This window comes from Gigantopelta aegis, chromosome 4 (genome assembly GCF_016097555.1).
Source record: "Gigantopelta aegis isolate Gae_Host chromosome 4, Gae_host_genome, whole genome shotgun sequence".
NCBI classification, from domain to species: domain Eukaryota; kingdom Metazoa; phylum Mollusca; class Gastropoda; order Neomphalida; family Peltospiridae; genus Gigantopelta; species Gigantopelta aegis.
Window position 1 is genome coordinate 93,007,221 of NC_054702.1, and position 21,560 is coordinate 93,028,780.

General features: G+C 36.3%; 1 protein-coding gene across 1 annotated transcript; it reads left to right on the plus strand.

The window, feature by feature from the left end:
• The first annotated feature begins 8,356 nt into the window (after positions 1-8,356).
• On the plus strand, positions 8,357-19,778 carry LOC121371436 (ankyrin-1-like). Its single transcript, XM_041497317.1, has 6 exons — positions 8,357-8,475; positions 10,322-10,416; positions 12,406-12,442; positions 13,271-13,372; positions 14,806-15,504; positions 16,646-19,778. Exons 2-6 carry the CDS (start codon positions 10,336-10,338, stop codon positions 17,557-17,559), a joined length of 1,833 nt encoding a protein of 610 aa, XP_041353251.1. The 5' UTR covers positions 8,357-8,475; positions 10,322-10,335; the 3' UTR covers positions 17,560-19,778.
• The last annotated feature ends 1,782 nt before the right edge of the window (positions 19,779-21,560 follow it).

Below are 21,560 nucleotides of genomic sequence, written 5' to 3' on the forward strand. Positions count from 1 at the left end.
TACGTTTGGTTTTATTAATTAATTAAATAAAATATGGTCGTTTTTATATTTCAAATTGTGAAGTCGTGTATTTCCGTGAATCTCTTTCCTCCAATAATACTAGTATTGAATTCTGGTCATATTTTAAAGTTAATAAATATATTATTGTTGTGATTATGTATGCATTATGGAGAAGGCATAGGAAGTTGAAAAATCTATGCCTACTCCGTTAGTTTTCAAAAGCAATAAAATATGTTTCAGTCGATCAGTCGACCAATATGTTTAGAGGACCATGTACCTTTATTTATCAGTAGAATAAAATGGAAAATCCCACAGGATCCAACACTCTTTGTTGATGCTTGTAGCGCAGTAATGATCCAACCAACAATAAAAGGTTGGCACACATTCTTTAATATGTGACAAACATGTCCTAAACATAATTCATTATCTCTTGTATCTAAAAATAATAGCATGTATATATGTACAGGTAATATAAAAGAATGGATTTTTAAAATTTATTTATTTATTTATGTAACAAAGAAAGAAGTGTTTTATTTAACGACGCACTCAACACATTTTATTTACGGTTGTATGGCGTCAGACATATGGTTCAGGACCACACAGATTTTGAGAGGAAACCCGCTGTCGCCACTACATGGGCTACTCTTCCGATAGGCAGCAAGGGATCTTTTATTTGCGCTTCCCACAGGCAGGATAGCACAAACCATGGCCTTTGTTGAACCAGTTATGGATCACTGGTCGGTGCAAGTGGTTTACACCTACCCATTGAGTCTTGCGGAGCACTCACTCAGGGTTTGGAGTCGGTATCTGGATTAAAAATCCCATGCCTCGACTGGGATCCGAACCCAGTACCTACCAGCCGGTAGACCGATGGCCTGCCACGACGCCACCGAGGCCGGTTTATGTAACAAGACAAATGGTGTAACATAAGGGACACAACCGTACTGATGTAAATTAACTTAAAAGTTTGAGTTGCTTCCCATATACACCCAGGAAATGTAGTCTTGGTAGTTCTAAAGGTCATTAACAAATAATACTATATAATTTACAGATCGGGCACTTGCGCAGAGGGTGGACTCCCTCCCTCACCCGCCTTCCTCCCTCCAAGCGAATATAATTTGTTTCAATGTATTTTCCGGGGAAGCATAACCCGACCCAACGAAAAACTTCGCTCGCCATCATTTAGACCCTCCCTGCACAGTCTCCTGCACACGCGCCTGTAGATAGTACGAACAACATCATTAATAATCATTAAAACTATAGAATTTGGATATATTGTGTTCAGTTATTCTTTTGTGTTTTTTTATTTATTTATTTATTTGTTGTTGCTTCTTTTTTTTCACTTAACGTTTACGTTAGACAGCAATCGGTTATACGGTTTTCCGATTCAAACTTTCGTCAAAAAGGAGGACATATCCTGACTGGCTATCAATGCGTTTTGTCAACAATTGTTTGAAATATGGTGCAAGACCAAAACATGAAAGGTAGGCCGTTTTCCTTTCGTCACAGGTGAATCGTTTCGCAATCTCACTGTCGGGAAACATCAGTGAAAATATTGATGAAACATCAGAACACGAATTGTATGAAAAATGTGAATTGATTACTTTCAGTGTCCATAATATTTCTGATCTCAAACACTCGCTCCGATTCACAAACGATGCGACAGTCACTGGTGGGTGTGTAGTAGAAGCTGTCGGCTTGTCAAAGGTAGATTTGTCCGTGAAAAAGTTTCTAATTGTTGTGTTTTCGCACAAAGTTTCCCGATGTTCTTTCAATAACTGTTTGTGTTTAGACCCTTTTCCATGACTTCTTATTGCCGGTTCACCCATGTTGGATATATCAAAGTTCTTTTTACAAACTTTACAACTGGCGCTGCATTTGTCTTCCACCCGTTCCAACCATGACATGTATTCTTCATTTTTTAGCCACCTGTCGTTAAACGTACACTTTCCGTTAGGCATTTTCGCAGAAGTGATTTACATATTTACCCGTTTTTCTTTTTCTTTTGTTTAATGTCATACTGGTATATATTTTTTATCCGGATTCCATGCTTGAAGAATTGTGTCGCCATCTGAATTAAGATTATCTACTCGGGCAACGGGCAACTCATTTTACGTGCCCCTATCCACTAGGGTTCAGGCACGCCCACCCCGGATTCAGCCTCTGACTTCGCCAGTGACCGACTCCGGGGCGGGAGGGGGGGGGGGGGGGGTGGGAAGTGTGGGAAAGAAATGCAGGGGATAATTTTTAATAGTGTGGTATGACCACTTAAAAAAAAATTCAAAAAACTAAAACAATTTGGGGTCTACCATTATCTTATAATTATATTATATATCTACTCGTGCTCTAACGAGCACCACTACGCCTATCTATAGACCAAATAAACCAACACAGTATTTCCTGCTCAACAACTGACCAATGGCAGTCGACCTCATTATAATCATCGATGCGTTTAGGTATTGTTTTTGTGGGGGGTTTAATCTTTCTTTCTTTTGGGGGAGGGGTACCTAAGTCAAACGCGATTATTTATGTATTTGTAACATCACTAAAAAAAAATTAGAATTTTTTTTTCAAATTTCCAGGACTTTCCGGGAGGTAAACTGACTTTTCCGGGACATTTAAGGACTTTCCAGGGTAAAAAAAAAAGAAATTAAGCACTTTCCAGGGTTTTCCAGGATGCGTGCGAACCCTGTATACCACACTATTCCAGTGTTCTATTCAAGGGATGTAGTAGAAAATACAATGCATTATTTGTGTTAAAGCAACTTACATTGTTTAGTCATCAACGAAATATTAGCGGCCAAATCACTAAGTAATTGTCTGGCATTGTTAAATAAGATATCAAAGGTATCGATCAATATTCGCACCATCAGGAAGATTTGAAAGGGGTTCGGTTTCCATTATGAACAGGCATATATATATATATATATATATATATATATATATATATATATATATATTGTTGTTGTTGTTGTTGAACAATACCTTAGAAAAGAAAAATAGTTCCGAATGGGGGGGGGGGGGGGTCATTTCAACTTATTTTCGTGTTTATATCCAATTAAAATTCAAGCAAGCTGTCCTGGTTACACACCTCAGCTATCTGGGCTGTCTGTCTAGGACATAGGGTTAGTTGTTAGTTTGTATTGGTTATTCAGAGAGAAGATGGTGTAGTGGTCTTACACCTACCCACTGAGTCAATAAAACTCGCTCTGGGTGGGAGCTGGTACCGGGCTGCGAACCCTGTACCTACCGGCCTTATGTCCGATGTTTTAAACACGACACCACCGAGGCCGGTTAGGGGTCTCATTTACCACCACCCCGTGACGCGCCTGGTCAATTCAGAGTTGGCCCAGTCGCAGATCCTAATTTTAACCGGTGAAAATGGACTCTAAGTTTGGTTAATCTATATAAAAACGCTTTGCATTAACGAAAATGGATAATCTAAACAATAAAATTAAATTAATTTAAATTAAATTAAATTAAATTAAATTAATATAAAATATAATATCTAATTGGCTCTAACTGTGAAAAATAAAAGTTAAAAGTTTGTTTTGCTTAACAACACCACTAGAGCACATTGATTTATTAATCATCGGTAAAAATTAAATGGTAATTTTGACACAGTCTAAATTTTGTTCATTAGTAGCAATGGATCTGTTATAAGGTCCATCCCACAGACAGGATAGCACACACCACGGCCTTTGATATACAATAGTGGTGCACTGGCTGGAACGAGAAATATCTCAATGGGGCCCATCGATTGGGAATGAAAAATACGTCGTAGTGTTTAAAAACTAGGGTCCGTCACCATATGTGTACAGGCTCCCTTTTTTTTTTGGGGGGGGGGGGGGGGGGCAAGCTGATAGTTGTCCGAATTAAACGAAAATACCCAAATCTGTATTATAACATTTATCAATTAATTAATAAACCATTTGACATGTGCTTACATCCACTGAAGGTATAAGCACGACTGTCTCCGAGATTCCCCGGTGGATAAGCCCAAGACAGGGATGTATCCATATTAGCATTACTGCCAAACAAGTTTTTATATGGATTGCAACTAATTTATCGGGTAGAATGATGGAAATACCTGTAATGTGAATTCGTAGTACTACTATCCACTGTGATACAATATCAGCTTAGTTACCTTTTGGCTGCACACACCGATAAAAATATAATGGGTCAGTTAACTAGTGCTGGGAAGTAGATATTCATAACTGGTAAATACTAAGGTGTCCCACTACGTAGAATTAATTTTAGGACCATTTATACAAGTCTATCTACTTCCCGGGCCATAAACGTCCTGTGAGGGCCGTGCTAGACACGATGGTAAATCTGTTTTTGCTGGACTTTCGTTTTTATCTTATCATATTAAGACAAATATATACTCCACGTTTCATATTCAACACGATAATAAAGCAATAAACTATTCATGAATACACATTCGTTGGTGAGAACAGCATTCGTTATTTTTTATTACACATAGGCTACTTGTATACGTGCTTTAACATTTTAAAAGACACAAGACTGACTGCTCCTAGGTGATGACCAGGTCACCAATGCCATACCATCCAATGAAAAAAAAAATGAAAAAAAGACTGTCGAATCGATCACTCCGTGGCATACAAGATAACTTGAAATTGACTTGTCTATGACGCACAAGTTAACTGTAAGCGAAAGGGCATTCCATTTAAATATTTTGTTAAACTTTTTTTTCAGGATATGTAAGAAATATTCTAATACGACATTCGTGTGCGTTAGATACCATTTATCTTAGCTCGTTAGATACGTTTTAAAAAACGAGTTGTAAGATAAATGGTAGGCTATATAATGGCCACGCATGTAGTATTCTCTCTTTAATCCCGTACATATAAACTGTATTTCCGTGACCTTCATAGATTTAAAGATATAAACGGTGCAAAAATGTGTTCTTAAAGGTAGAGTCAACTCAAACAAGAGCCTTATATGTTGGAAAGATGCATACTCGGACCACCAACATGTACTGACACTTTAACAAATGAAAAACGCGTAATTTTAGAGTAAAACACTGTAAAACATTGATTATTCCTGCTAACTGGGGGCAGCCATTTTGTTTCGTTTTTGTGACGTCCGGTGGTATAGCTTGGGGCGAAGTGACGTCAGCTCCGTCCATCTTCTCTATGCACAGTGTAAACAAACGCTCTAATTTATGACAAGGCGCTTCGCTTTCATCAACCTGACTTGTAAAACAACATAAATGACTTGATAGTATAATAAATTATTTAACTAAATATATTTCAGATTACAGCAACAGAACGAAATGGAGGTATAGTATTTTTCTTTTGAAAAAAATCCAAAGAAATAATGCATACTATTAGCCCTATTGGTAGGGCACGTTCGAGCAAAAACTACCACTCACGATACCTAAGTGATACTTTTCTTTTCTTTGGGACGACGTAATTGGTCAGTTTTGTGATTTTAGATGGGAAAGTCTTAGGGTCTCCACGAGTACTCGGGCACGGGTCGAGTCTAGCAAGACTCGAGTTCGTTCACAGGACTCGAGTACCCGTACAAGGTAGAATATAACAATTAATATAATACAACGGACAATGTAGGACAATAATTTAAGCAGCAGATAATCAACGATATAAGTCACACAATAACTATATGATTATGCGCTAGTTTCTTTTTTCAAACTGGCCGTCCGTACTTAACAACCCTGAACATATCAACCGGTTTCTAAATGCATGTCACGGGGATTCTATAATACCCGTAACGGAATAAAACACGATTATCAAAACATCTCTCCTAACTGTATATCTATTAGATCTCTCTGTAACAGGCGGTTAAACCCTAGTATGGCTCGTCTCTAGGTATGATCAGAGATACGATCTTATATAAGTATATTTTATTATAGCACGTTAGTTCTCTAGAAAACACAACAAAAACACAATACACTTTGGAATCTGTATTAATCTACGCTGACAAATGTACAGCCGTAGTAGTTAATTAATAACAGCAATAATAACAACCCAGAACTGATCACTTAATTAGTTAATCTCTAGGTGTCTAGTTACACAATATGCGAATCACTTCACCGTTACACCACACCCACACGTGTGATAATTGAGAAACGCTTCCAGGAGAAGTTAATTAATAAAGGAATTACAACACCATTCCTAACTGGTTAATTTTTAATTAACCCTTACTACTCGTTCAGTAACGTATGATAATTTAGGAACGCTTCCAGGGGAACTTAATTAATAAAGGAATTACAGCTCTATTCCTAACGGGTTAATTTTTAATTAACCCTAACTACTCTTTCAGTAATCTTGCAACACAGAATTAATACTGGTACCGATCACAATAAAGACAATAACCTACAGTGTACCTAGGTCTTCTAGGATGACTGGCTAAGCTTTATATTACCAAATACTCGTATAATGTTAGAACAAGAAGTCTACGATTTACTTCGTCAGATGACCGAAGACACTGTCTAAAGAATATTGGTATATACAGTATTAAAATATTTAAAAGTCACATCAATCACATCAAGGTTATACACAGAGCAGAAATAATATATTTACCAAAGTCCAAACGGACTACGTTCCCCCTGGACGCCTTCCAAATGTTTCTCCTCGATATCTCTAAAACTAGCTATTTATTATAAATCAGGATTTTGCCTGGGGGTACAAGGCGGTACCTCATGTATCATCTCATATTCTACCTCTACTAGAGTCGGTATATTTCTCTCTGATCGTCAGTCTGGCTATCGCCAACCGCGAGCAATCTCCTGGCCATAAACAGCACTACCGGAGATATTACGTAACTACTAGCCACATGGCCTCCGCACCTGGCTGGGTGTGTATTAGGCGTACCGATCGAGGACCGTCGCGCAGAGTATTACGTAACAAGTTGCCCACCTGGGCTACGGGCAATGAAACTGCACACGGCCCTCTAACACAATTAAAATCGCCACAGGCGAAACAAATTTAAGAGCATGTACCGTCACAATGCAATACAATGGCATTATTTGGTATCTCATTATCATCTAGTAAGTGTCGGGTACTCGGGTCCGGGTCGCGTTTGACCCTCGAGTACTCGAGTCCTATATTTTGGACTCGTGGAGGCCCTAGAAAGTATACTTAGTCAAAGGTTTTACAGAATTACTTACAGTAATAAAGCAGGGCGGTTGGTAATGTCCATTACGATTTGAGGTGTATCCGTGCTGTTATCACACAGTACCCTGTGATCTTCATGAAAGAGGCACGTCTTTTTAGTGTGTCTAGACACAGTGTCTGGAGACCGTCTGAATATACACCTGCCAATTAGGAACCACAGAAAGGCCACGGAAAGAAAAGACCAATTAACCAAGAAAACACTTCGATTATTGTTTCAGTACGTGGGTTAATTTATGTACGAAACATAATACAGTTATTTCAACACTGACAATGGTGGTTTATTTTGTATTGAAAAATAATATATAATTGGTACTGGCTTACTAGGATGGATATAATTACAGAACACTGTGATGCATCTGCAAAAATCAGATATGTTTTGTTTCTTCAGCTCGAAGACTAATTCCTGACGTGACACGTTAGGTATTACGTAACCACCAGCTCGCCAGAGGGCGTATTCACTGGGATGGTACAAAATGGCTGCGCCCGTTATATATAATAGCCGTCACATTTAACCGTTTTATTAATTAACTATACGATTATACTTGTTGATAGTAAGCAATAATGTGCATTATATATCGTTGAATATGCATACCAGGCCAAATGCCTTAATTGTCCCCTCCTTTAATGGGTTTTTTTTTGCAAAGTCTATCTGAACGTATTTTACAAAATGACAAAACAGACGGCTGAAGAATTTTTTTTAATAAATAATTTCACGTAATTCGCGATAGAGGCCAATACACATAACCTATCAGGGCCGTAGCTAGGATTTTTTGTTTGGGGGGGGGGGGCAAGCGAGTAGTCCTTAAACAGTTAAGAAGAGAATTTTCTTTAAGTTTCTATAATGCTTTCCTGATTTTTTTCGGGCGGGGGGGGGGGGGGGGGAAGTGCCTCCCTTGCCCCCATGCTAGCTACGGCCCTGCCTATAGTTATATATAGTATCTTTTTAATACATAACTTTTCTCAGAAGATGACAAAATAGTCAGCTTAAAAATAATAATCCGGCTGACAAGGCTTGGGGAACCTAATAGTTAAAAAAAATGACCATGGTTTATTTGGAAAATGTTAAAGTATAATAAAACAAGAAAAGACATTGAACTCTTTGGCTGATTTCACGAATCATGCCGGAAAAGCCGAAATTGACCGAGTTGTACCGAATGTGAACTGCAATAGTGAAGCGCATTATTTAGTAGGAACCAGTTTGACTTCCGTGTTGTTACGAGCTGAACATAACAAAATGCTGACAACTAACAATATTTTTTGATATTTTGTTGTCATGTGTTGTTCCTAGTATTTCGCATTAGTTAAGAATCTATAGGTACGTGTAGTTGTTTCCGATTAAAACAATATGATGATATATATAGCGAATAATTTTATGACATAAATGCTTAAATATTAAAATCGCCGGTCGAATAAAATATGCGTCATCGTTTTAAAGTTAAATGTTTAGTTCAGTCCATCATATTCACAAAAATTACAGTTTGTTTTGTTTAACGACACCACTAGAGCATATTGATTTATTAATCATCAGCTATTGGGTGTCAAACATTATAGTGCATGGCGCACATTAAAGACATACTGTCACAGATTCAAGGACCTCATTTCTCTAAAAATTGATAATAAATGATAATTACATTAATGTTTGGAAATCTAGCTATCGCATCACCATTATTGAACCATGATGGAGTAAAATCCATGGCCTTTAATATACCAGTCCAGTGTTCGAGATTAACGGTATCCCGATATCCCGGGGATACTAGAATTTAATTTTGGATACCAGACTTCAAGAACCCAGTATTCCACCGGGATACCATATAACACTAAATTCTCAGGTGGGATACCAAATTTTGAAATGTTAGTATCCAACTGGGATACTGGCCAAAAAATGTTAATCTCGAACACTGCCAGTCGTAGTGCACTGGCTGGAACGACAAATAAACCAATGGGCCCACTTGACGGACATTGTTCCTGGACCAACCATATATCAAGCTAGTGCTTTACCCACATCCCACCCCATCATATTCACAAGGAGTACTTCAAAATTCAGAGTAAAGTATCTCCCACCAACAGCATATGATTTGTTATTTATTCATCTGTGTTGAGATGTACAGACACAAGACCTGAAGATTCTTAGCATATTTCTTCAACACTCATAATAATTGCTTCCCATTTACTGATTTATGGTTGACAGTCATATATCATATATTGTAATTTCACTTCAGATCCATGTTTCATAAATATTGCCAGGTTAGCAATTCAAAATTTATCTTGTCAAGTTGTGTGTACATCGTGAAATAACCCTCAAGTTAAATCTGTGTTGCATCTACATGAAGCATTAATATAAAACATGTTATTGATGCATCCCGACGTCATTAAGTTTAAAATTGCATGAATATGTATTAGCAGCACTTACACTTATTACTAAAATAGATGAAAATCATTTTGAAACAAAAATAAATGTCATTCATATGTAGTTCAGTTCATCATCTTTTATCATTGTCGTGTTTCTTTAATTTGTCATTTCGCAAAGTTTTAACATTTCACCAGGAGTGCTCAAGACATGACGTAATCCCAGGTTATCTGTCTTTAGAAAGATAATATTCACAAGAGCCTAACCCTGGGATGATTGTCACATCATTGTGGAGTTAAAAATAATTTTTAAGCTTTCATTTTCCACTGTACATGCTTAACCTGAGTTGGTAACGTGTAGATGGATCCATATTTTTACCTGTGATATTTGTATTTTTGTACAGCTCTTTACACTGTTTTGTTATAAATTAATAATATAAATGTGTAATTTTTATACTGATGTCAGCAGACCATGCCATGAAAAACATTGTGAGGAGAGAGTAATTGCTCCCCTAACTTAGATTATGGTGAACTATTTACGATATTACTGTATTGATCCCGGTAGGTGGGGGGAGGAGTAATATTACTCTCCATGATCTAGTCTCAGGGGAGTGGTGAGGAGCAAAAGTGATAGCTCCCCTTATATGGCGAGATCTGTGTCATATATACTTGCTAGTGTATTTTCATGATGGGGTATCTTTAAACATTAATGTTTTCTTTGTAGCCCTAATATTAGTACCAACTGAAGAATAAAACAACCTGTACTCATGTCAAAACATTTCTCATTTTATATTTGCATCTTTTTTTACTTCTAGACTCATATTGGAACATGGACCCAAATGATCTTGAACATTTTGATGATATTATGCTTTCAAGATATTTTAGACAAACTACCATGGATGAAAATGCTGTAAGTATATAACTGTCACTGTCACTGGCAGTGGTTAGAACCTGCACACAAGACAGGCATGTACCACAACAGGTTGCTCTGAATGTGCATATTAAAACACTTGATCATTGACTGTGCACTGAATTGTAGTGATACTGAATGCTTTCCACAGACGATTTGTCCACTGTACAATTCGTCCACCCACCTCGGACAATTCGTCCACTCGATTACAACATTTAGACCAATAAATCTAAAATGTTATTTCTTAGCTATTGAAATGGTTAATTGGTTTCGTTTTATGGTAAACTACTAATATATGAAACAAACTAAATTTTAGTGGCACTATCAACTTGTTATTGTCTGTCTGTGTCCATTATAGTTCTTGATAGTATTGTGTCACGGGGATCCTACAATACCCTTAACTGGATGAAACATGATTATCCAAATATCTCTCCTAACTGTATATCTATTAGGTCTCTCTGTATCGAGCAGTGTTTACCCGAGTGGCTCGTCTAGGTATGATCAGAGATAAGATCTTATATAAAGTATATATTATTATAGCACGTTTAGTTCACTAGAAAACACAACAAAAACACAATACACTTTGGAATCTGTATTAACCTACGCTGACAAATGTACTGCCGCAGTAGTTAATTAACAACAACAAATAATAACAACCCAGAACTGATCACTTAATTAGTTAATCTCTAGGTGTCTAGTTTACACAATATGCTAATCACTTCACCGTAACACAACACCCACACATGTGATAATTGAGAAACGCTTCCAGGAGAACTTAAATTAATAAAGGAATTACACTCTATTCCTAACTGGTTAATTTTTAATTAACCCATACTACTCGTTCAATAACATGTGATAATTGAGAAACGCTAACACACACACGTGTGATAATGGAGAAATGCTTCCAGGAGAACTTAATTAATAAAGGAATTTCAACTCTATTCCTAACTGGTTAATATTTAATTAACCCTAACTACTCATTCAGTAACCCGATATCCCGAAATCTCTAAAATCCTAGCTATTTATTCAAAACTCTCAGAGACGGCGAATATCGCCTGGGGGTACAAGGCGGTACCTCACGTATCATGTGGATTTTCCACAGCCACCAAGACTGCGTATCTTTCTCTGAGCGTCAGACTGGCTGTCGCCATTCCGCGAGCAATCCCCTGGTCATAAACAGCACTAGCGGAGTTATTACGTAACTACTGGCCATCCACACCTGCGCTAGGTGTGTTTTAGAAAGCTCGACGACCGTCGCGCAAAGGTATCGCGTAACAATTTGTCCATCTGGGCTAAGTGCATTTGGAACTGCACACAGCCTTCTAAAACAATATCGCCACAGGCGAAAAGAAATTAAGAGCATGTACCGTCACATATTGATATGTTGTTATTCTGGAATGATCAGCTATACTTTCCACAAACTATATATCTATTATTAATTTTGAAAGCTCGTTCAAAATAGCGTCATAATAAATTTGTAAATTTTTATAATAATCATACTTGGTAACCCCTCTTCTGCCACGGGCAAAGCCACTGGCGATGTCGGAGATATAGGAATGGCAAAGCTGTTAGGTTACATTCTGCACTTCTCTGACAATTTCTCTGTGTCGATATTCCACTAAAATAAAAAGTGTCCGTATATTTATTTAACCTGTGGATGTAATATACGGTAAATAACTAATACAAAAAACATTATAGTGGGCAATTGTGTGTATCTGTGTGTGTGTGTTTGCATGTACATATTGGTGTGAGATGAATTTAATTTTGTACCAGATATTTTACTTAAATTGTAAAAAGATGGGAGCATTTATATATATATATATCAGAAATGTACCGTAGGTAAATCCACTACTGTAAGTCCACACATTTTACAAAAATAATTATGTTCTAGTGCCTGCCTACACATCATATATTTTAGCAACTTTTATTATACGGTCGGTAGTTAGCAGAGGTTGTATGTGGCTTTAAAATGGACATGTTTTGTTGTAGGAAGAGGATATAGAAGTGGATATTTCAGTTACAAAAGGTAAAATACTGATACATTGTATAACTGTTCATTAGTATATATTTATTATATGTATCAGTATAGCACAGCTAGTTGATAACAGACAATATTATTCTGCTAAATAAATTCCTGGTAGTCTTATTTAAACAGATTAAAGGATCTGTCAAAGTTGCAGAATGACAATTTTCACAAAACATATTGTGTAATATTTTGTTTTAAAATGTAAAGATTATACCGTGTATATATATATATATATATATATATATATATATATATATTCTACACATGCCCATAAAAATAATTTCATTGACTAGTAGAAAACTAATAATTATATATTGAAAAATCTATAGAGGATGTCTGACAAACTTTGTATACATATATATGATCTACAAACAGTGTCTGCTTGTAATTCTTTGTGTCCAGTTCAACAAACAAATGTCAGAAAACATGATATGTCTTTTAGATTTTTAGAGAAGGAATCTTAGGAAAATCAATTAGAATGGCAGCACATTGCAATTTTGATATTTATTTCATTCATTAGTCATTATAATTACTATGTGTACTTAGTTTCATATGAATCATAGATACTGGCTAATGATGATCTTTCCAACACACAACCATATATGCATTTCCATATTTCATGTTATTGTTTTGCTCAAAAGCCTTCAGAAATAAATGCCCCTTCTCTAAATTGTCTTTTTAGCTATTTGTAATGAAACAATGTTTAAATTTAAGGCATGACAAATGTTTTAAAGGTCATATAATATTTTTGTTGGTATGTCTGTACATGCATTCACTTTACTCACTGATATTGTAAACGTACATGTCTGGGTTTGCTTCATATTTCAGAAATGAGAAAAGTTTATGTAGAGGTGTACAAAGCAGTAATTTGTGGAAATAAAGATGTCTTGAAAAAACACCAACATCATCTGAATAAACCTATTGTTATTGGTTTGTATAATTATGTTTACTGACTTAGGTATTAAGAGCAGCTAGGTTGAAAATTGTATAAAATATATAGTACTTGGTAGTGGAGTTTGTTGAACAGCTGTATCAGATGGGAAATATCTGAAAGATAATAACACAGTATTGTTATAGAAGTTGATTAACACATTTTCCCCTTAAAATGAAATGATGCACAAGTTAATTTACACTCCATTACTAGGACATATTATTGTTATAGAAATTAATTAACACATTTTCCCCTTAAAATGAAATTATGTACGAGTTAATTTACTGTCCATTACTAGGACATATTATTGTTACAGAAGTTAATTAACACATGAAGAGTTCAGGCACAAAACGCGATATATCCATTTTTCATTTTCAGTAAAAATGTTTTTTTACTTGGCATATATCGTGTTTTGATATAAAAAAATACGGGATTTACTGAATACAATTTCATAAGGATCAGTCACGTAATGCAGCAAATCAGCAGGCCTACAATTAGCCCTTACTTACATACAGTAATGGCTTTAACTAAAAACTAGAAAGAAAATGGTTTATATCACATTTTGCGCCTGAACTACATTTTCCCCTTAAAATGAAATGATGCACGACTTAATTTACTGTCCATTACTAGGACATGTGCTGTCAGATATATCAAATACTCTTTATTCTATTGTTATTTGTTTATTTATATGTACATACAGCCAAACTTGCTACGAGGTGTACTTTATATAACTACACCTTTGTATAACAAATGCAGGGCTCTGCAAAATGTGAGAATGATACTTATGTTTGCCTGTAACTTGCAGAAGTGTAGTAGTATTGCCTAAACCATGTTTCTTTCATATATTAAATTTAGGATATCATTTACTTGATCAGTGTGCTAAATAAAAATAAATGGGTTACCTGAAGTATTTTTTGTGTAAACCATTTATGGTTACCACAAATTTTCAATTCTCAAGAGGCCTTAAAAAGCACTTCATAAGTCACTTCTGTTCACAAGGGCATGCATTTGATCTCAGCTAAGGACACTGTTGTAAGTTTAACTAGGATTTTTTATAGGGAAAACACCCAATCAAACCACCATCTTACTAATTCTTGTATGACAGGCCAATATATAATGTGGAGGGTAAAAAGATTGATTGATTGAAAACACATTTTATTATACAAAGAACAAAAGAACCGTGGACAAGTTTGACAACTTGAGAGGTCTTCTTCTATATACATGTAATATACATGGAGACTATGTTACATAACTTTATTTAAACTTTATTTAAACTGTTAAAGGTAACCAGAGGAAGGGAAAATGTGATGGGTGTAAGGTGGAGGCATGGCTCCCATTGCTACCACTTGGCTAAGCTAGTAGGTAAAGACTAATATTATTTGGCAGGCGTATCCGATTTTAATTAGCTCATTATTATTTTATTTTTTTTAAGAGTGTCTGCCAGGATGCAGCTGTGCTCGTCAGTTCGAGCAGCACCCACATCGCCCGGATGACATGCAGGGTGGTCGGCTTACCCAAGTTCTGGACCTCATTAAACTGGGCAAGTGTCAGTGTCTGGCTGATCAGGACCACCCTATGCCAAGACAGGTCATGAAGTACTTGTCACACATTGTCGCATCTATGGGTGACCTGCACATGCTCAAGTTTCTTGTACAACAAGGCTGCATTATCGACCGACAGACAACAACCTGCGGGTACACTCCTCTCTTCATAGCCATCATGAAGAATGATGTCAGTCTAGTGAGGTATTTCCTGTCGGTCGGCGACATCAATGTCAACCGCCGTTCCAAGATCGAGAAACACACTCCACTGATGGAGGCCCTGCTGGACAATAAGATCACCATTGTGAATATGCTGATGGGGGTTCCAAACATCGATGTCAACATGCCCAATTTCCGCAATGAAACACCCCTTATCATCGCTGCCAGAATGGAACATGCCGAGTTTGTGACGCAGCTGCTACAAGCTGGTGCCAACCCCAATGCAAAGGATATCCGCGGAATTACAGCCCTGATGCATGCCATTAGGCTTGGCTTTGCCGACATAGCTAAAATTCTGCTTTCAAATGGAGCAGCAGTGGATGTAACTGATTGTCGGAGTGAAACAGCACTACAGTTTGCAGTGTATAGAGGTAGGCTGTTATATATAGATGAAGGCGATTATGTCTAGAGAGAGGGTGTCATGTACAGAGGAAATTTGTTATTTATAGAGGTATGCTCGTATGTATAGATATAGGTTATTATGTCCAGGGAACATTTTGTTGTTAACATTTTGATTAGCAACCGTTAGTGATCAGATGAAAATTGAGTAGCAATTACTATTTAACATTTTAGAATTGTGTAGCAACCTCTGAAATCTGTGTAGTGAATCGTGACATGATACTGTACAAAATGTTCCCTGATGTCTAGAGAGAGGATGTCATGTATAGAGATACGTCGTTATGTATAGCTAAATATATTATAGCTATACAGGGTTTCACCTAGCATCTGCATAATGGGAGTCATCGTGACTCACGGTTTTATTTTGGGAGTCATGCATTCAAAAATGAGAGTCATCTATGATATATTTCTTAAATGACATAATTAACTGAATAACTGTCTTGTTTATATTACATGCATAGGAAGGTGTCAAAAAGTGACTGACAGCGGGAAAATAAATATATATACCTATAGAGTGAACTAAAAACTCGCAGCTGATATTTGTATACAGACTGCACATTCGACATTGTCGCTATGATCTAAATTTAGATAAAGTGACTGGCACACTACATGTACATCAGCCACACTGGTTTTTACACTTAAGTTATGTTAAACGTATTAAGTTTGAAAACCAGTTAAACCGCTCAGCTATTTTTGTTTTGAACTTCGTAGTCGTTAGGTTTTTATGTATTTAAAAAAAAAAATTAAAATGTAAATCAATTGACATCGGAAATCTTTTGCGTTAACCATGATGCACACAGATTTTATGTAGGAGTATTTTAGGTAAATATTGCGTCAAATACGCAGGATTCCTGCGTCATGTGAAACCGTGGCTATATATTGTTGTTTTCTTTGTGTGATATTAATATTACAGCAGCAGAACGCTGGGTTTAAAAAAAAAAATTAATTACCATACACCGGGCACCCACAGTTCTCTACGTTAACCTTTCCGTCTAGGAGCCAAATGGCACCTACTGCTATTTTTTATATAAATAGTATAAAATATTTTAGTGGTTCCTTGTGCATTGAGGGCTGACCCACATGCAGTAAATCTTGCTTTGTTTTGTTTTGCAGAAGATCTGGATCTTGTGAGTATGCTGCTAGATGCTGGAGCAAATCCCAATCACATCCCGGACGATGGGTTCCCTGCCCTTGTTGTTGCAGCGTACAGCAACAGCTGGGGGATCATCAACCTGCTGCTGGAGAGAGGGGCCAGGATCTCCAGCACAAACAACCACCAGTACTCAGCTGTGCACATAGCAGCCTGGAACGGCCATGTCGAGTCTATGGAGACACTTCTCAAGCACTCCGCCCCTCACGACACAAAAACAGCCGACAAGAACACCCCTCTGTCTTTGGCTGCCCACGGACATCACCCGGAAGTTATCGAACTGCTTCTTCCTTACGGCTGTGATGTAAATAATTCGGATAAGGACCTGGACACACCCCTCCATTATGCTTCATTTAATGGTGATGTGGAATCAGTCAAGCTGCTTCTGCGGCATGGTGCAGACCCAGATGCCAAGAACAGGGTCTATGTGACCCCACTGTGGAATGCTGTGTATTGTAGGAACACTGCAATCATCAAACTTCTCCTTGAAAAGAATGTTGATCTGTGCATTTCGAGTGTTGGGGTCAACCAGTATTACCAGTCAGATGTTGTGATGTACATATATGAGTCGCCGAGAACACCTCTGTGGGTGGCGGCTGCTAGAAATGCCCCCGAGGCGGCCATGTTGCTTATTTCAGCTGGCTACAACGTGTCAAAAGAGAACTGGATTCTCGATGACATGCCCGAGGCAGCCTCTGAAAATGAACCCTTCAGCAGTCTGCTGCGTTACTACAAATGTACCCCACTGAGATTAATTTCAATTTGCAGAAACTTTTTCCGCCAGCATTTTGGTAAACAGGTTGCCGAAAAGGCTCAAGCACTGGAAGTCCCCAAAGTCTTAAAGCACTATATTATGCTGAAAGATATTCTTGGCTGAATTGAAATAATTATACTTTAGGGTGTAATTTCACAGCCAGATGGGTTTTCCTTTTTGCAAGGCAAGATTGAGACTTTTGCTAATATTTTTAAAAAAATCACTGTACAGTTGTATTAATACAAGTTGGATGTACTTGTATAATGATCCAGCATTGCTTTTAGAAGTGCAAATTCCAATTTTTATATAGTTGCAGTTTGGTTGACATTCTGGTCTGAACAAAACCAAATGGGTCACATCAACTCCTGCAGTTAACAAAATGTGTAAGGAAAGGAACATGCCATGGAAAAGAAATCATGTATAGTCCATAGCTAAAAAAAACCAGGGCCGTAGATAATTGCAGGGATTGTGTCACTTCAATTTGTTTAAACCAATTTTCTGTTTATACTAGCACATTGTGTCCGTGCCACGTGAATATGCTACTAGATAGAGTGCACTGCATATGTCCATCGGTCATATGTTTGATATGGTTTTATTGATGGAATGTTTTACACCAATAGATATTTGTGTATTTCACGTGTTACCTTTCGTTGCATGAAGTCTTGTTTTTATTCCTGCTGCCATATTCTACTTACTGTACAACACATACATAAAGAGTCTGTTAAAACACCTGGGCTTGTTCCACAAAGCAATATTAGCCCAAAGATCACCTTAAGTGCATGTGTTAGCTGTGCAGTTATGGTGATCTTAGGGCTAAGATCGCTTCGTGGAGGGGGGCCCAGTACCTCATTCCATCACATTTATCCTAAATTGGGGCAGTAAGTATCTCTAGTCTTGACATCACAAGTATCACCATCTGCACTGGGAAATCTTCCCATTCATTTCTTGGTATCTCTCACAGCATCCTATCATTCACCAGTTCCTTTGACTTTGATTCCTTGAGGGGTGTTCTCATGCGAGGATTTTTGTAGTAGCGACTTAAATTGTAGTGAATAGAACATGTTTTAATTGCTATGATGTCGCAGAGTTTGTTGTACCTAGAAAGTTTTAAACTCATTATGATTTTGGTGCTCACACACTGTAATTCAAGTCTACAGCACGTCTTTACTACAAAAATTATAACCCTGATAGTAGCTTACAGGTGAAGTAATACTAGAATTGGATCCCTATATTATGTTAGCAAAGGATTTCACCATATTCATTTATTGTATTAAGTTTATTGTGAAATGCAATTCTTTAAATTTGTGTTGTCTGCCTAAATAAGTTGGAAGAAATTTCTGTAGGTAACAAGTATTTTTCTTCACTGGACTAGCGAAACACAAATATTTGTATTATGTGTTCACAGATGGGGTTAACTAGTTTCCTCTACAATTTTTACGGTATGATTTCTGGCATTCTAAATACCAGATGTTTCCTGTAAATCACTGTACATGTTGATATTTTACAATCAAAATGTTATCACCAGACAGTCGGTTCACCCTGTCTTTGGTACACCAAATGCAAAAATAATAATCACTTACATTTATAAGACGTTTTGACCAAAGGAATTACATTTGCCAAAAATTGACAGTAACAATAACATAGTAATACAATATCAAAATTATTTATAGACCGTTTTACATTATAAATAATAAAACTGTTGAAATAAAGGTAACAAATTGCCACTACGGTGCTTCCCAGATATGAAGTAGACCATGAAGATCAAGCGTGCATAATTAATACAGAGAATACTACATGCATTTAGAAATGCATTTTTAATGATGCACTTGACACATTGAATCAGAATGACCACTAGATTCCATTTATCTTACAAGTTGCTTCTACGAACAAGTGAGTTGGATAGGTTTTTAAATCTGTTGTAAGGTAAATGGTATCTAATGGACACAAATGTAGTATTCTATTCCTTATATATTCTCAAAAAACAGGTTTAAAATATATTTAAATGTCTTATGTTCTACAGAGCAATCAGTTTTAAGTTAACTTACACATCACAGAGCAGTCAATTTTGGTCATGCTTATTTCATTGGATGGCATGGCTGTTCTTACCATCATGTGTGTAAGAAAGATATTTTTAAGTACTTCAAAATGACAGTAACAAAAAATAAACAATAAAATTTATCTATATCTTTAACAGCATACACCAATCACTGTTAGTACCACGTTTTATTTATTTTAGTGGTTTTTGTAATGTATGGTTAACTGTGATATTTTGCTGTTGCTAAAAATATGTTATTCAAACTTGTCACTATTCACAAAATATTAAAAACCTGTGATAATGGGCAGTGCAATTGTTTGTTGTTATTGTACAGAATTAATAGTGTTTGGAAAGTTGTGATTCAATGTGAACAATTCATGAGTTTATTTTGTACCATTTTTAAAAATGGTGCGTGTACTTGGATAAAAAAAAAAAATGTTTTTCAGGGAATGTGCCGGGGTGGTGGGGTGGAATGGGTTAGGTCGGGTGCGATTGCTGGTTTTGGGTTTTTTTTTTTTTTTTACTACATTCAGTCTCATCGGTGGGTCCACATAAAAATGTTATGTATGTACTTTTTTTTAATAAAAAGAAAAAAAAAAGATTAATAATAAGAACATTGAAAAAAAACAATTATGGTCAGCTCTCTTTTGGGTAGGGTCAAGTTGCTGAAAACAGTTGTACTTTGTTTATCAGGCCTTGACCACTCAAGAGAAAAAAATAAATAATAAAAAAATGAACCTGCCAGCAATTCACTTGTGTGATTGTAACAAAACACAAAAAGACACATTGAAAAATAAGTTGTCTTTATTGACTAAATCAGCCACAGTCAAAGATACATTCTCACAAATCTAGAAAATAAATATTAATGGTAGTAGTCTTAATATTAATCTAAACTAAATGGACATGATTTTATTAAATTTCTATTTTTTAAGGCATTCAGAAATTTTCACGATGTATATTTGATTTCATCTGAAATATTGATAAAATTATCTGGAGTTTATGCCAGTAATTTTTCAAATTGCCATCAAAAGATGAAGTCGAAAAGCTCAAAATGCACAATATGCTTTCTTATAATCTGTTTTACAAGTAGCTCTTACCAAATCAAATCCCATAGACGACAATAATAACATATGTGGCTAAAACTCCTACCTGCAGCGTATCAATCGACATAAATGCCATGGATATAAATACTACTACCTTTCACACTTAAAGTGAATCAGAACAAATTGGGGGACAAACTGCTTGTTTCTGAGATAACAGGTAGCGTCTATGACCACCCTAGTTCCGCACAAAATTTCTAGTACTTTTTTTTTTTTACAGGTACCCCATACATGTTTCAAGCACAAGGCTACTTGACACATTAGTACTAGATGAAATAAAATAGCATATTTGTTTTACTCAGATGAAACTTATTTTTTACAACCAACACACTCACATTTATAGCCAATCACAGGACTTGTGGTGTTCACTTCTCTATCAAAAGTTGGATGCACCTCGAACTTTGACCCAGCTGGAAGTTATTTGGGTTAGTACTACCTTAAGAGTAATTTCGACACTTATGTTTAGAACCGATCCTCAATTTCTAACATGCTTCAAGCTTAAAATTTGAGAAGCATAGATGATTTGCCACACAATATTAATTTCAAACCTTGCTCCAGAAACCAGTCATGTTTTTAACCAGTGCAGGTCATTTTTGTTCAACACCACCACTTAAGCACGTTGATTTATTAATCATCAGCTATTGGATGAAAAACATTTCATAATTTTTAACATAGTCTTAGAGACGAAACCTGCTACATTTTTCCATTAGTAGCAAGGGATCTTTTATGTGCACAATTGCTGTAGGCATAACATTTATAAAACTTATAATGTGTTTATTTATATGATGGAGATGGTCTACAAAACCACCACCATTAATGCCTTCCCACCAACAAACAAAACATATTTCAAATTCTTACATAATTGCTATCCCTGTAGCCAATTGGTGAAAATAAGTTTGACTAAAAATCTGTAAAAATATCTATTAACTCTTGGAAATATACTTCTATTTAAATTACAAAAGTTATCATGGTATTTATATAAAATATTT